This window comes from Solea senegalensis, linkage group LG20 (assembly GCF_019176455.1).
Source record: "Solea senegalensis isolate Sse05_10M linkage group LG20, IFAPA_SoseM_1, whole genome shotgun sequence".
In the NCBI taxonomy this organism is placed as follows: domain Eukaryota; kingdom Metazoa; phylum Chordata; class Actinopteri; order Pleuronectiformes; family Soleidae; genus Solea; species Solea senegalensis.
Window position 1 is genome coordinate 10,512,638 of NC_058039.1, and position 15,305 is coordinate 10,527,942.

At 40.3% G+C, this 15,305-nt stretch overlaps 1 protein-coding gene across 4 annotated transcripts in view; it reads left to right on the forward strand.

Moving 5' to 3' along the window:
* Window positions 1-15,305, forward strand: part of col8a2 (collagen, type VIII, alpha 2) — an 84,112-nt gene that overhangs the window by 64,090 nt on the left and 4,717 nt on the right. For all 4 annotated transcript variants that reach the window (XM_044053270.1, XM_044053272.1, XM_044053273.1 and 1 more), the window contains one exon: window positions 9,171-9,362. In XM_044053270.1, the coding sequence (XP_043909205.1) occupies window positions 9,212-9,362 (151 nt within the window). In that variant the 5' untranslated portion in view covers window positions 9,171-9,211. The remainder of the gene's footprint in view (window positions 1-9,170; window positions 9,363-15,305) is intronic.

Below are 15,305 nucleotides of genomic sequence, written 5' to 3' on the forward strand. Positions count from 1 at the left end.
TGACTGCACAGCTGTAGCCCCACTAAATCAAATTCGCATGCTGTCTCCACTGACACTGCACTGCTGTTTCAGCAAACCTTGCATGAAACAGCTTGGAAAATATTAAAAAGTGCAACAACAACTGTATTCTTCATCTATTTTGAGTGGCTTTATTCTTTTTCACTGCACTTTGAAAAAAAAAAAAATCTTCTCACCCTTTGATGTGATCATCTGCAGACATTTTCCTCTCTTTTTTTTGTCCAACTTTTTTTTTTAAATCTGCCTTTGATGCTTTCAACCTTACACACAATCTTTACTTCTGCACAGACAGAATACACACACACACACTCACAGAGCGACGTTTATACAGCCCAGCGGTGGATTTCGGGAGGTGTGAGGCCAGAACTGGCAGGGTCCTTTTACACAACCAGGGCTCGTAGCCAGCAGCTAATAAAGACTTGCATTGATCCTGATGGGTGGGGTGGGTTCCAGGGAGGACCACAGTCAGAGGGGTCCTGCACTGTATGCTGGTGGTCTGGTTACTATGCGTGTGTTTCTATGTGTGTGTGTATGAGGTACTTTTTGGGTTGTTTTCCATTGGGTAATCCTGGAGACTGAAAAACCCCGCTGGGGTCAGCGGTGCTTTAAGTGAGTGATCAGTCAAGCGGAGGCCGATGAACAGTTAATGGGATTCAGAAACCATCCATTGAATTTTCATTAAACAGCTAGTGTGTGAACAAGTGATTCCCGAATAGAAAAGGATTCTACACATATGTTTTCAGCCCTCTAAAGCTGAGAAAAGAATAATACTTTTCTTTATATAAAGCCTCTTTGAGTCAATCGTTAAACCCCTACTACACTTCGGCTCATGTATAAGACCACAGATGGTGTTACATACAGACCAAACACTATGACACTATGAAAACACCATGCATATCTCCACCCATGGAAAGAAAACAACATAATGGCTGTAGAGCCATGGTACTCAAACTGTGACACGTGTACCACCTGTGGTGCAGCAGCATCCTCTGGTGGTACTTGGAGGAAAATCCGAAATACTTTACCATGTACCAGAGTATGTGATCCGAGTGGAGCTGAGGAATTTCAACTGCAGTGCGTGGAAAATTAAACAAATAAAGTAATAAATGAAATAATAATTGTTCCATCTTGTTACAGCTTAACTTAATTTCACTATACCAGTGTGTGAAGTATCTGTGAGGAAGAGGAGGATGATGAGTGAGCAAATTATCTTATCCGTAGTCCGTGACTTTGCTCGGCGTATATTTACGGCACCGTATTTTAAAGTTGCTGTTTAAATAGCGTAGCTTCTAGAGCTCAGTGTTTTTGCAGCCGGTACTTGGTATAAAAAACATTTGAGAACCACTGCAGTAGAGCATTCCATCACTTTGTGTAAACATGTTCCACCTCCTTATTCTGTGACGACCACAGCACCTGTGAAACACTCAGTCGTCAGGCTATGGTAGTAACTCAACTGCGCCATTCACTAGGACAAGGACTACTGTAGGAATCAGTCTATTTAACGAAGTGTGTCACTTCTCACTTTTTTGTGGTAGGGTTAGAAATGCTGGGATTGGCACCCGTGATCCTCATGTGGAGGATAAAGCGGTAGAAGATGAGTGAGTGAATAGTAGTGGTACCTCTGGTGTTACTACAGCATGTATTGAGTCGTGGTTGTGTTTGATACGTTTGGCTTTTTTCATTTGATAGGGTAAAGAGAGAAAAACTCAAAATATTTCAAACAATACCCAGCCTTAGGCGAAGTTCAATTAAAAAGTGTCCAAACCTTTAGGCGCTGGACGTTACTCTTTGAATGTATGATTGTATTTCCCAGTGGAAACCATGCATTCCATACTATAGATTTACAAATTGCAGGTTTGACAGTTTGATCTGTTGCTGCAAACATTTTTCAGAGATTCTTCTCTTCCTGGTGTGCATTTCTGGTTGCCTTCTGTACCAGAGAAGCCCATTCAGATGGCGCCCAGTCACTCTGAAGTCCAGTAGCCTCCAGCATGGAGGCATTTTCAGCTGCTTCAGGGGGATTTGACAAAGATTTCCTGCCTCTTATTAAATTATAATCTCCCTTTTACCTTTCGATCTGTCTCTCCATTTCGGATAGTTATATAGGCCTCCCTCTCTATTGTTTCTGCCAACCGATGTGTTTGTATGTGTGTAGGCATTCCGGCTGCCAGCAGAAGGAGTGTGTGAGATGATATGCGGCGCATGCATCTGAAGTGGGTCAGCAGGAAGATCAAGAGCTAAAGCTTTTACGTCCGGCTCCCTTTCGTTTCTCTCGTCCATCTCCTTGTGTTTCTTCCTTCCTGTCATAAGGATTTCATGATTCCTTCGTGCCTTCTCGCTCCTCCCCCCCCCGGTTCAACCTCATTTATGGTCATGAGCTGCCCCTTCTTTGTCTCCCCACTCTTCGACATGAGTTTCCATTTCACTCTGTCACGACGAGCGGTAACCTTTGACAATGTGATCCGTAATAGCTTAGCGTTTTCATGGAGTGTCAGAGTGTGGAATCCTTTGATAGAATTAGACTAGAAGAGGTCTTTTTAGGGCTTTTCCCTCCTGGAGGTTGGCCTCAGCGCCATGCAGCTTGGGACTCTTACCAGTCCTGGCACAACAGAATGGAACAATTGATGGATTCCTGGTTTACCCCTTTCAGCACCCAAAACATTTCATACCTTCACAGTACTGAATCTTCAATAGACCACTCCTTCTCCAAACCCAAACCTAAATCAACCTAGTATACATTTTCCTCCATCCAGTTTCCGGCCTTACACGACACCTATCTACTGTATATCCATCCCATAGTGAGCTGTATTTAGGTGTTGTTTTCAGGTGGGTTTGTATGAATGCAAATTATTTCTATTCAGACAGGGCAGTGGCTAAAATGATGGTTTAACATGTGATCACGATTGGTGTCAAAATATCTTCTATGACTGCTTTTAAAGCTGCTTTTCCATTAGGAGTCAATGGACTACGCTAGAATCAGTTTCACTTCCTGTTGTCCTTGATGTCCCCGCCTTCATTCCTTTCTTCCATCTGCTCTTTTATCCTTATGTTTAATTAAGAATAACAGACAGTGGAGTATAATATCAGTACTAGTGGAATTACAGGGGGGGGTAGCCTTGCTGGTCAGGTCTTGGCAGCAAACAATCAAAGTATTCACACCAGCAATGAGTGGTGCAGAGAGCTGGAGGCTTAAGGAGGAGAGAATATCAGAGAGGAGGAGGAGGAGGAGGAGGAGGAGGGGGGGGAGGGAAAGAGCTGGAGTTGCCAGTCCAGACATAGTGATCATTCTGATTTACTGGAGATTATGTTACCAGAGGTCCTTAAATTTTCCCCCTGTGCAGGTGAGGTCATCTCCTCGGCTCCCTGCATGGTTGCTTCAGTGCATAAATCTCAGTGTTTGTTTTAATTTTCTTTGTTTTGTTTTTTTCTTACAATGGCAAAATGATACAAAGCCAGTAATGTTGGTGTTTTATAGCATGGACGAGTGCTTACGGGAGAAACGCAGAGCAGATTCCCCTTTGTAAGATTATTGTTTTTACTCTTTCCTCTCAATGACCTAATCAAGCACTCATATTGGGTTGAGGTGCACCAACTGGTCAGACAGAAATGTATAGCTGTGTCTGTCTACCTGGTGTCTCTCCCCACACTGCACTGCAACTGGTTTCGTGATGGGTTAGATGTTAATCTGGACCACTTGTGTAATTTCAATATGTTTGAAGCAGTCACGGTCAATCTAATTTAATTAGTCATTGTTATTGACCCGTGTCGGACCTCACACATGTACACATGTACACGATATGCACACATGGCGACTGTACGTGCGTGAGGTCCTGTGGGTTAATAACAGGGACGGATGAAATTAGCCTCAGCCCGACTGCTTCACCCTTTGTCCTTGAATACACAAACATGCAATGTCATATGCACAATCCATCTCCCTCTCCGGCTCACCATTAGCACATCTGCTTCTGTACTCAGTCAAGTGCCCAGAGTATTAAATAGCTTCCACTGAATTAAGTCATCAAGAAATGAAAACCCTTCATCTGACCTCTTTACTCACACAGTCGTATTTCTTGCCACCTATATCCTCCACCTTATTGGACTTTATTACTTCACTTTCCGCTTAAACATATCCCTCATCTCCCGTCAGTGCTTTTAACTCCTTTCTTTTACCCTCAGTGATATTAGGAAAACACGGTCCTTTCTTTTGTCTCTTATGTGTTTTATGTAATGAAAGGATTTGTCTTTTATTCAGCCACAAAGCAGTCGTGAGTTAAGGTACTGATACTGGGCGTAAAGACACAGCTCTCATGCTCAGCTTCACTATAAATGTGGCAGGTTAATACGGCATGTTGTAGACAGCGGAAACGTAGAAACGCATGTTTATATCCGAAAAATGAACCCTTGTCCCATATTCTGTTTTTCATTATGTGATACTTTGTAAAAGATCAAAGTGATAGATTGGAAATCAATCAGTCTCAGTACTCAACAATTAAAACGTACTACCTAAATTTACTCATGTAAGGTTTGTTTTTTTAGTATTTGTTTTTTTATGAAGTTGCATTACAGCGTTTGTCTGGTTTAAACCAACCATTTTATAACCTAAAGGTATAAACAGTGCGGGGTCTGTACATCACAAAGACGTTTACTGTTCACTAGTACATTTGTAGTCACGTCAGTGTGAATCGGCATACAGCAGAAATAAAATATAAAATATAAAATATAACCTAGGCGTACGTCACGTCTGACGTACGCTCTGTCGTGGAAACACTCACAAGAGAACATGGGAGCTTTTATTTTGGCAGTGCAAAAGGGGGCAACTTTTTCCTTGAGCAGCAACCAAACAAAACCTTTTATATACTGAATAAACAGGTGTTGTCATGTTTGCATTAGGTTTGTGGCAACACTTACGCGCGCACAACAGCAATACTGTTTACCCAGTGCTCATAACACAGGGTGCATTCAAAAGCAGCGAAAATGATGACGGCTGCTTAAATTATTACACGGCGAGCTGAAAGGCGCAACGGCCCAAGTGCCAGATTGGTCGAAGGAGAAAATGACCTCATTCAAAAACTTGTGATTCTCTAAAAATAACACACACATACATACTCTTGTCCCTCTCTGGATTTAAACCAAAGTCCGTCCTCCTCATAACACAACAAGAGCTGTATGGTCCCGCATTGCAAAACTGCTCCACTTCCTTTCTCCCTCTTCTGTCTGTCCCTCACCCTCTCATGTATAGAACAAGGCGTATACTCACAGTCAATGGTCAATGGAGCTCTGTGCTGCTTGGAAGTGATGCATCAGTATTTGGGCCTGTTTGTGTATGTTGAAAGAGTTTCCCTGATGTCTGCAGGTGCATGTCTCGCTGGAAATCTGTAAAATCGATTACTCATACGTCTAGACTACAGATTAAATAATAAACTACAGATGTATAAACTGATTTTACTTTTAAGTGCGCTCTTTCTTCCCATGCACTACTGGGAATTCATTCTCGGTTCCAGCCCTTGCCTGCTGAATTTACAAGAGGAGAGTTTGGTAAAAGGAGATGGTTGTGGTTGAATAATGGCCGACCACTCATGGGATCACAGTTGCAATTATGGAAGGTTATGGTCATGGTTGTGGCAAAGGTTTTTGAGGATTGCATGAGTCAGCTAAAATGTGTGGTTTGGATTTAAGTGCAGGTCTTTGCAAAAACCCGTGGTTGTCACCAAACTATGATGTAGCATCAGCACATAATATTCAGGTGGTGATTCCTTTCACTCAGATATTCACCACAGAAACAGCCACTTCCTCGTCCCTGCCTTGACACTGAATCCTCACACTTTGTACCTACAGTCGCTCTGCGGCATGTGGTGGTTTAGGGCATGCTTGGCGTGGGAATTTAGCACCTTCTACCTCACCTCCTCAACGCTGCTGATTGCATTAGAGGGGAGACAGATCTGTCAGGGAAGTGTGTGCTTGGCCTGGACAAAGTTGCAGTGTCCATGTCTCGTCTATCTGTCTTTAGTATTGGTGCAGTTAAGTATGACCTTGGAGGCTCTTGACTCTGCCCCGAAACCCTCTCTGATTAGCATTTTGGTTCTTACGGTGGCATCCAACATGTCTTTTCAAGTTTGGTTTAGCACGTGGTTTGGAGACAGATCTGTGAAGTGTGTACATATGTGTGTGTGGATGTCTGCCTCAGTTTTGCGTACTTGCCAACATATATCTTGTGTGTTGATATGGGTATGGATGGATAAGTGAAGAGGCCGACATCAAGCACATACCTAGGAGCCCTAGGACTGCAGAGGCCCCTTTGATATTTTTGTGCAGACCAATACCAGTCCAACTTGGTTCTTCATATTGCAGCAACACACAGTTAAAGCCATGCACAGCTTCTATTTGAGCTCCCTAGTAAACAAAACGCTCCTCGTCAGGTTCAGTTTTGAGCACAATTCACCTCCAAACAGACAAACACAAGCAAAATAACTTAAATGAGCCAAAGAAAAGGGGAAACAAACAACTATTCAAAGTGCAGATACTACTCCAAAGAGATGCAAAGGCCTCTACAAAGATGATAGTAACTGCAAATTGAAGCACGATTACTACAAACAGACACACAAAAAAAGCATGTTTTTTTCCTTACTAATGTTTTGTCTGTGTGTCCTTTTACATGACTTTAACCAGAGGCTCACTTTCCCATCGTCTGCCTGTTGATGTGGATATCACACGTAACATTCAGTAATTTGACAGCTGTCTGGAAGCACAAACAAAGTGCCGACTATAGGAATGCACCGATGGAGCTGGCGCTGCCCCTTTACACAAGGTTCACAGTCTCGGTTATTTCCTCATTAATGCTACGTTTTTCTGTTTCTTTCTTTGTGAATTTTTGGATCCATTACTTTAATGTGTGCAGTGATTTCATTTCGCAGTAAAATCTGTTTCATATAAAGTGTCACTCGGCCTGCCAGACGAGGCTTTTCGGCTGTAACTTTGGATGCAGCTCATGTTTAATGACCAAAGGAGACTTTGATTCACTATTAGCTCCTCTCTCGTCATAAAAAAATCCCCAGGTTTTGCTGTTTGTTTGTTTGTGGGGATTTTGTGTGAAAATGTCGGGGAGTCAACAATTGGAGTGTTTTTGTATGTTCACTATCAATTGTCAGACTCTGTTTTGTCCTCATGCGTACTGAGCCTGCATGTTCTGTTTCACGAGTGTTTTGGTCCAGTGGTCCATGGTGACCAGCCAGCGGATTTTTTAAAAGATTTTTCTTGACAACATTTGCAGAGCTTTTTGATTAAAAAAACATTTGATGAACAGACTGTGAATTTGCCCGTCTGTGCCTGATCCCTGCTCATGCAAAGCTTTTGTGTTTTAATGTTTGTTGCTGTCGTCGTTTGGAGACTTTGACGCCTGTAGAATGGTGGGCATCTCGGGCAGCCAGTTAAATCACATCTGCACCACAACCACAGACCCCCACACCAGACAAGCCTCCTTGCCAACCAGCCAGCAAGACGGCCAATAACCAAAGACTGCTGGTCTCTCTTTTTCCCGGGTTTATTTCCTCAAATACATTTGTCTTTGCTTTCTTAATTATTTAAGCTTTGGTAGGCAAATTGTCACGTTTAATTCATTGTGGCAAAGGCTTCAGCGACACACAGTAACATAAACAAGCATAAACTGATACCGCAGACACATGCACTTATGACTAATTACAAAATTGAATACCTCAGAATCCCTGAGAAACACTCTGGTAAACAGTTCTAAATCTACTGATCAGCAATCGCAGACTCCTGTAAGAGCTAAGCCTTAAAACAGGCCTGGTGTCAGCACACATGGTGGCAATGAGCACACCTTTTTTTTTGTAGGCGCGTATATGTGCTCTGACGCCTGTCTGCTCTGAAACACCCAGTTTACCCCCGATCCCTGCTTCCAATTAACTGCAGTGTGTAATTTGATGTCATTTTCAAATTAGAAATTGTCAGATCATTTCCAAATTAGAAACTGTCAACCCATGTTTATTTAACTCCTGGACCTCAGAATAAACTGTGTGTGTGTGTGTTCTTTTATTTGCGGCTTTATGAGGACCAAAAGTCATATAAACTATATGGATTGAGGACATTTTGGCAAACGGAGGACATTTTGGCTGGTCCTCACATCTTTAAAAGGCTTTTTGGGGGTTAAGACCTGGTTTTATGTTAGGGTTAGGCATTTACTTATGATGGTTAAGCTTAGGGTAAGGGGCCAGGGAATGCATTATGTCTATGAGTTTCCTCACTATGAATGAAGCACAAACGTGTGTGTGTATGTGTCTCTCTCCTCTCTCACACACACATACACACACCAAAGACAGATAAATATTACAGCAGGCAAAATCAAGGATACAAATTAGAGTTTTACGTGACAGAGTGACAAAGTGTATGTTTTTGTGTTGCAAAATGTAAATTATCCCAATTGTATTGTTCAGCCCTGTAGACAAGGCCTAATAATCTACAGTATGTTGATTAATTCACAAAATCCCTGGCAGGTTATGGAAAGAAAAACATGCAGTATACACTTTTCACATTTCTGCACCTTTTTCCCACAACCGAGAAGAGATTCCGTACAGAATATACAGACTATTTTTTGGCAATAACAACTCCTGACAAGTCATCAGTCCAGAGAGAGCTGACACAAACAAAACAGCTCTGAGTAGAGATGGAGTGGATTTTCTTTTCCCATTTTCACACATCATTTCACAAGTTGAAGTCAGTGCTGGGCTCTTACAGTTGCTGTAAGATTCCCCCTGATGGTTTTCTATTTGCACCTGACCACAGTTGTAAAAATATTTAGCCATGTGACGGTTTCTTCCTCAGGTAAATTAAAGTCAACAGATTTGTCCGTCACAGTTGCTCAGTGGTCATCTTGACCAAACACTGACTCAGCCAAGTACTTACCACATCCTGTACCTGTGCACCAACTGACTGCAGCCACACACATGAGAAAACCACATGTAAGACTTAAAGGCCACACAGGTGTGAAGTGGCTGGTACTGTTGCCTGGCGGTTCAAATTAAGAGCTTTTCCATAAATGTGTGCTATTGTATGGTCACTCATTAGGGGCAGCAAAGCATAAAGCACTGTAGGTGATAATCTCTCTGACTTCCTCTTGCCCTCGTTTTTGTTTCCTCCAGTTCTTTGTGTTTGACACCTGAAGCCTGGGAAGCTGGCGACCATGCTGTTGACTTCTGCTTTTGTTCTACTGATGCTGGGAGGGCGTGCTCTCGCTGGAGGATATCCCCCCATACCACACATGAAGTACATGCAACCCATGATGAAAGGGCCTATTGGACCCCCGTTTCGAGAGGGCAAGGGTCATTATGTTGGTAAGTAATCCCTGTGGGTGTCATAGCTATGTCATCTTTGCACTTACACTGATGAAAGATATAATACGTAGCATTTCGGCATATCTCAAAATTCCCAGGCTAATATTTAACATTTAGTTGAGCAGGTTCTTATGTTAGCCAGAAAGTTTCCAACACTCGTCCACATTACTCTTCCAGGTCATGGACCGTTTCATTTTGGTCATGTTTTAATGACGTTTCTCTGATAAAACTTCCAGAGCAAACCCCCCCTTATGAAACATTAGCGTGAGTGACCCCAACCTTTCCATTTTTGGTACCCTTCCCTTGGGGTACCAGAGTAAAATTGTACCTACGGTCCAGATGGAGCTAGGCCAGCTCCACCCACATCAGTCAGCTGATTGGGCAACAGAAAAAACTTAACTCCCTTGCGACCGGCGTTTCTTCAACGCCTGCAGTCTATTCTCATACAAAGCTTGACTTTTTGTTGCGACAGACAGCCACAAACCAAGCAGGAAAATAAACAAGCTGTTGTCTGTTATGTCGTTGTCGTCACACCGGTATGACATCACGCTGACCAAGTAAAGGTACTGCTCTCAGTCGAAACGCAAGCCTGACCCACGACTTTAACTTTCCAAACCGTACTGTACCAAACCGGACCATACCATGACGTAGCACATTGTACTGGATCATGCTGCCGAAGCGCTTTGTGTTTCACCGTGACTCTGTGTCTCTCTAATGTGAATTCATGCATTCACACAATTTATGTTCCCAAAATAGTGCTTGAATTTACCTGGAATAGAAATATAGATTTCTATAGATTTAACGTGTTGGAAATGTTTTGTTACAAGATAAAGATATAATAGACATGTTATATATCAAGCGAGTCTCAAATCAGCAAAATGTGCACACTATTTATTTAAATTTGACTCAAACTACAATATATATGAATTCTATGGAGTGTGCCTTTTGGTATCAGAGCAATAATAATTATTATGTTTGAATGTGAAATACTATATTTAAATCCGTCAAAGAAACATTTATGTTCGTCTTTGATCGTTTCCCCATCCTTCAATTTTAAGTAGGATTGCAAAAACTGGCAGAGACACTATTTTGACTTGAATGAGTGAAATGCATACTTTATGTGCCTTATATGATCTATGCTATTACTGCCACCCAGTGGTCAAATATCCACATTGCAACACAGTTGAACTAAACACGTTGCATCCCTTTGTCAGAGGCCAAAATGTATAGTATATTAATCATGTGTGATAATAGGATGTTTTGAATTGATTCAGTGAAATCCTACACTTGTCTTTTGTGTCGTTTCACAAAATAGATTAATTAATAGATAGACATTAGTATTTTATGGTCAGTGTGACCATAAATACAAACCACTGAGGATAGTGTAATGTCTGTCCTACATCCCAAATCATTCAGGTCATGGTATTTCTGCTTAGGACATTTTAATTCTCTGGCAAAATGCTTTCATGGATTTCGAGTGATTAGATATGTCATGTGTTTCAAAGAAAGAAAAAAGAAAAAAGAAAAAAGGTGAGAGATGATGTGATGAGTGGTAACTCCCAGGGCTCATTTCTAAATATTAACAAGAACTTTATTTGTAAAGTTGGGAGGGCTGGACAATTTTTGTAAAAAATATCTAATCATGATTTGATGTGCAATATATGTTTACTGTAATACATTTAAGGATATGATGGTGCATTACCACATTAAACCATCAAAAATATACATATCATTTAAAACAAAATGAGTTGCTAATTGTGTATTTTCAAATTTCAATTTTAAAACAATTAAGTTACAATTTCAAGCTGCACTTCTTTTCAAATTCTTGATTGATTTCAACAAACTTAGTCTGTAATAAGCATATTCTAAGACTCATACTTGAAAACCCAAAAAAATGAATAAGCCTTTACAGTTTATGTGATAAATTAAGGTGCACAGGAACTCCATGTTTTTTTGGACGTGGTATTGCATATGGTTTGACCACAAGGTGGCGTCCTTACTTACACAGAGAGACAGACACTGTTTACTCCATGTTTAGGTGAAACCTAAAATGTACACACAACCTGAAGTGAATGAAAGAAAGAAAGCGTTTTAAAACTGAAATTCAGTCTTCAGGTAAAATTGTGAGCATTAAAACTATGCACAGTTTCTGTGGCCTGTTCATTGTCAAGTCTGCTACTTTATTAAACTGTAACTAAGTGTGTGCATCTCTTCACAAACTCTCACAAAATGATATATTTTTATTTTTATGACTTTAGGCTACATGATGCAGGCTGATAGGGACATCTCACACAGTACATGACCACTACAAGACTGCATGTCTCTGTATTGCCACTGGGGGGAAGTATTGACGAATGTGTGTAATGGGATTTTATTTTTCAATTTTAATTCCCTTGCAAGCTGGTTAAGATAAGAATAAGACAATAAATAGGGCAATATTCTGGAGTTGTGTATTTCACCTTTCTGTGTGGTAAAGGCTGGGCAAAGCCGTGGTTGTTCTTAATGAACAGAATAAAAGATGAGCTGTCCTTGGCCCGTGTGACTCACCTTGAAGAATAACATTCACAGTGTTGCTGAGATAACGTAGTGGAACAAGTCAGAAGAAATTGGCTGTGGTTTATTGTTGTGGTTCTGCAGACCAGGCTTATGATTCTCTCCGGCTCTGCTACTCTTTGCTGGGAATGAATAATGAGAGAATAATGCCAGTTTATGATGCATACTTGATTTTCAGTCGAGAGTTTTCTGTCTGTTAGTTACACAAACATAACTATTGCGTTTTACATGCACTCTCAAGCCCAACAAGAGTTAGTCGGTTGGAAAACATAAACATTAACTCCTGTCCGGTTGTACAGTTAAACAAAACTCAGAAACAGGTAGAAATATGAATCCATTATGTCACTCAGATTGCCACATCCTTGCCAACAAAATTATGAATAAATTACCTGCTCAAAAAAGAAAAGTTTTATGCCTTTGATGGAAAAGCTGAAACGGCCACCAAATGATAGAAGTGAAATCCTGACAACTCCTCCCAACAGATTGGATTCCCTGTTTAATCCTGATGTGATGTCAGTTATCTCATGTGTCACATGTTTTTTCTCCCATTTCATCTGCCCCTACATAGTTGTTGTCCCTTTACAAAAGACATATACAGACACCTCCTAGTGTGTTGTTTTAGGGTTTTCCAAATAAAAATTTATTTTGGCCCTAATCCAAAATCCAGTGTTTTATGTTTACAATAAAGGTATGCTTTATAGCTCAGGGTTACAACATGTAGAGAAGCGAGATTTTCATCATTTTGGTGGTATAGTTTATCGGCATATTGTACACAAACAGAGCTAGTTTAGCAGCCCTCCGTCTCACTCTTCCTCTTTATCAGCAGTGAGGAGTCTCTCTACTTCATTTCCTCGTCTTTAGGAATTTTAAAGAGTCAGAGCTACTCTGGGTGTTTTTACATCCAGGTAAGACAGATTTGTGGGACAAAGACATCTCGGCTGTCTCGTAAAACAAAGGCAGTAGTGTAGGAGCAGGTTCAGTGAGTCACAAGGGAACGGGAGAACGCAGTTAAAGGAGAGTTTTTGTATTGACAGTGTGTTTGAGGAGGAGTTGAGCTACAGTAACTATGGCTCCTGTGTGTCATGAAGCCATATTTTTAGACATGCAGAAAGGTGTTTGAATAGACTACTGGAGAGAAGCTATTTTCAATTGTAACATAATTCTTTATTCTTTCACTTGTTCTCAGCCACTATTTTCTAACATATATAATGTGTAAAGACAAGAAATGCAGAATTTGCTTTCCAAGATCTTTAAAGCTATCTTATGTAGACAATCTGTGGACAACAACCAAATCCTACTTTTAAGGAGTGTGAAGTCGATAGTGTTTAATTAAAAGATATTAATCTGTTGATAATTTACATAAAGCAATTCATGAAGTTAAAAGCATGACAGTATATTTCTTTTAATATTTTATTTATATTTAGTGTTTGTGTAATGAAGGACTGTGTTTCCCATAATGCTTTGCAGCTATCACGCAGACCAGGCTTAGGGCTAACCCGTTAGCAACAAGCTAGCACTTAGCAGAGAAGCTATCGTCGTTGCCACACTTAAGTTGTAAAACTCCTTTTTTTTGGATTTGGGTCGGTAAACTTTAAGTCAGAATCTTGTCTCAACAGTTCCTTGATCCAAACAGTGGTGGTCATGATTCAAAAAGTATTTGAGCTTAAATAATTGATATAATACAAAGTGCTACCCCACACTGGTGTCCATAAACTTGTTGTGGTTGTTAAGTGGTTTTAAAGGTAACAGCACAGTTAATTATCTTTTCATCATATAAAATATCAGTTGTGTCTTCATGAGCATTTTCCCAACAGTACTTAGATGGGGATAGATGTCTTAGTACAGTGTGGTATTTTAGACCACAAGTGTAAGGGAGCATGAGTCATTTGACATTCTCTGTGCCCCCAATGAACAATCCTCTTGGTGAACCCAGAAAACACACTTAGCCAAAAGGCATTTATTGTTTCACCACAGGAATCTCTGAAACCAACACCCTTCCTATTATATTCGTCACAAGCATACGTACATCTCACTTTAACTATGTCACAGTAAGTTGATTTAGTCCACATGGTCTAGAAATATATCTAAAAAGCATTTATTAACAAAGTCATTATTAATTTACAATTTAAGATACATGTGACAAGACAGATACAGTGTATTTAAACAAATAGACCTGCATGCCAGTAGACTCGATCAAGTCATTAAACTTCATAACATGTGTTAAGATTTTATCAGCACAAATACCTAACTCCACATTTTACATTACTCAGAGTACGCTTTTGTCCCAGTTTTGAAAGAACCTGTGTAACCAAATATCTATGAAACACTGAGACACAGGCTGTTTATTACAACTATTTACTACTCCACCCTTGCCATATGTGGGCTTTTGGTGTCTATGACCACATTGTGGAATGAGCAGATGATGGTCAAGATCTTACTGTCTCTTAATTTTGCCTATTCAAGTCAAGGTATTCCTTTCATGTGGACCCTACCACAACATGTTGCATTTCTAGTATATTTTGTCTCACATTATTAGAATAATCATCCAGTGTCCCCATAAGGAGACACATTTAAATGAACTGGCAGCCAGTCATGATGTCACCCATAAGAATTTGAACTCCCATTTTGAAGCCTCCAGAATAACCATGTTGTTTCAACGGGAAGCTCAGAGGTGTCACCTACAACCAGTCTCCAGTTGAATGATACCATTGTACCATTGTACACATGTATTTACATGTATTTTCCTCAAAATGTGAACAGAATTGACATCATATGCTATCAAAGAAGACCTAAAACTAGCAATTGAGACCATCTCTGCAAACCATTACAATTTCTCAGGAATGTTTACTGACATTATAAATGTCAGTAAGTAGTACATTTAGACTTTCATTCAAATTGACAGTAGAGTTGCCACCAGAATAATACATTTTCCAATATCCTTCCAAGGGCATTTTTGTCAAACATCCAGACTCTATAGATCCCATAGACTTCTTATTCAAGCTGTGTAGATTTGGTTAACTGAGTGTGTGAACCAATTAAACACTCACCACTAGGCATGATGTGATACTCGCCAAATCATGCCTTTATGTAAAAATAAATGGCATAATTAGTCAATAACATGTCCAAATTACTTTCGAGTACCAGTTGCTGCAGTGTGCAGCTTTAGGTTTCCTCTTCATAGGTTATTTCCTTTTTATATCTTACTAGTGACAATTATGTCACTGACGTAGAATCCATAACTTGATTATTGTATCCTGAAATGATCATCCATCCATTCATCCATCTTCTACCACTTTATCCTCTTCATGGTACTTAGTACAACTGTTTTCTGTTTCTTTTATTTTAAAAACATTATATTGTTACATTACATATACCATCTCCTCTTTTTGT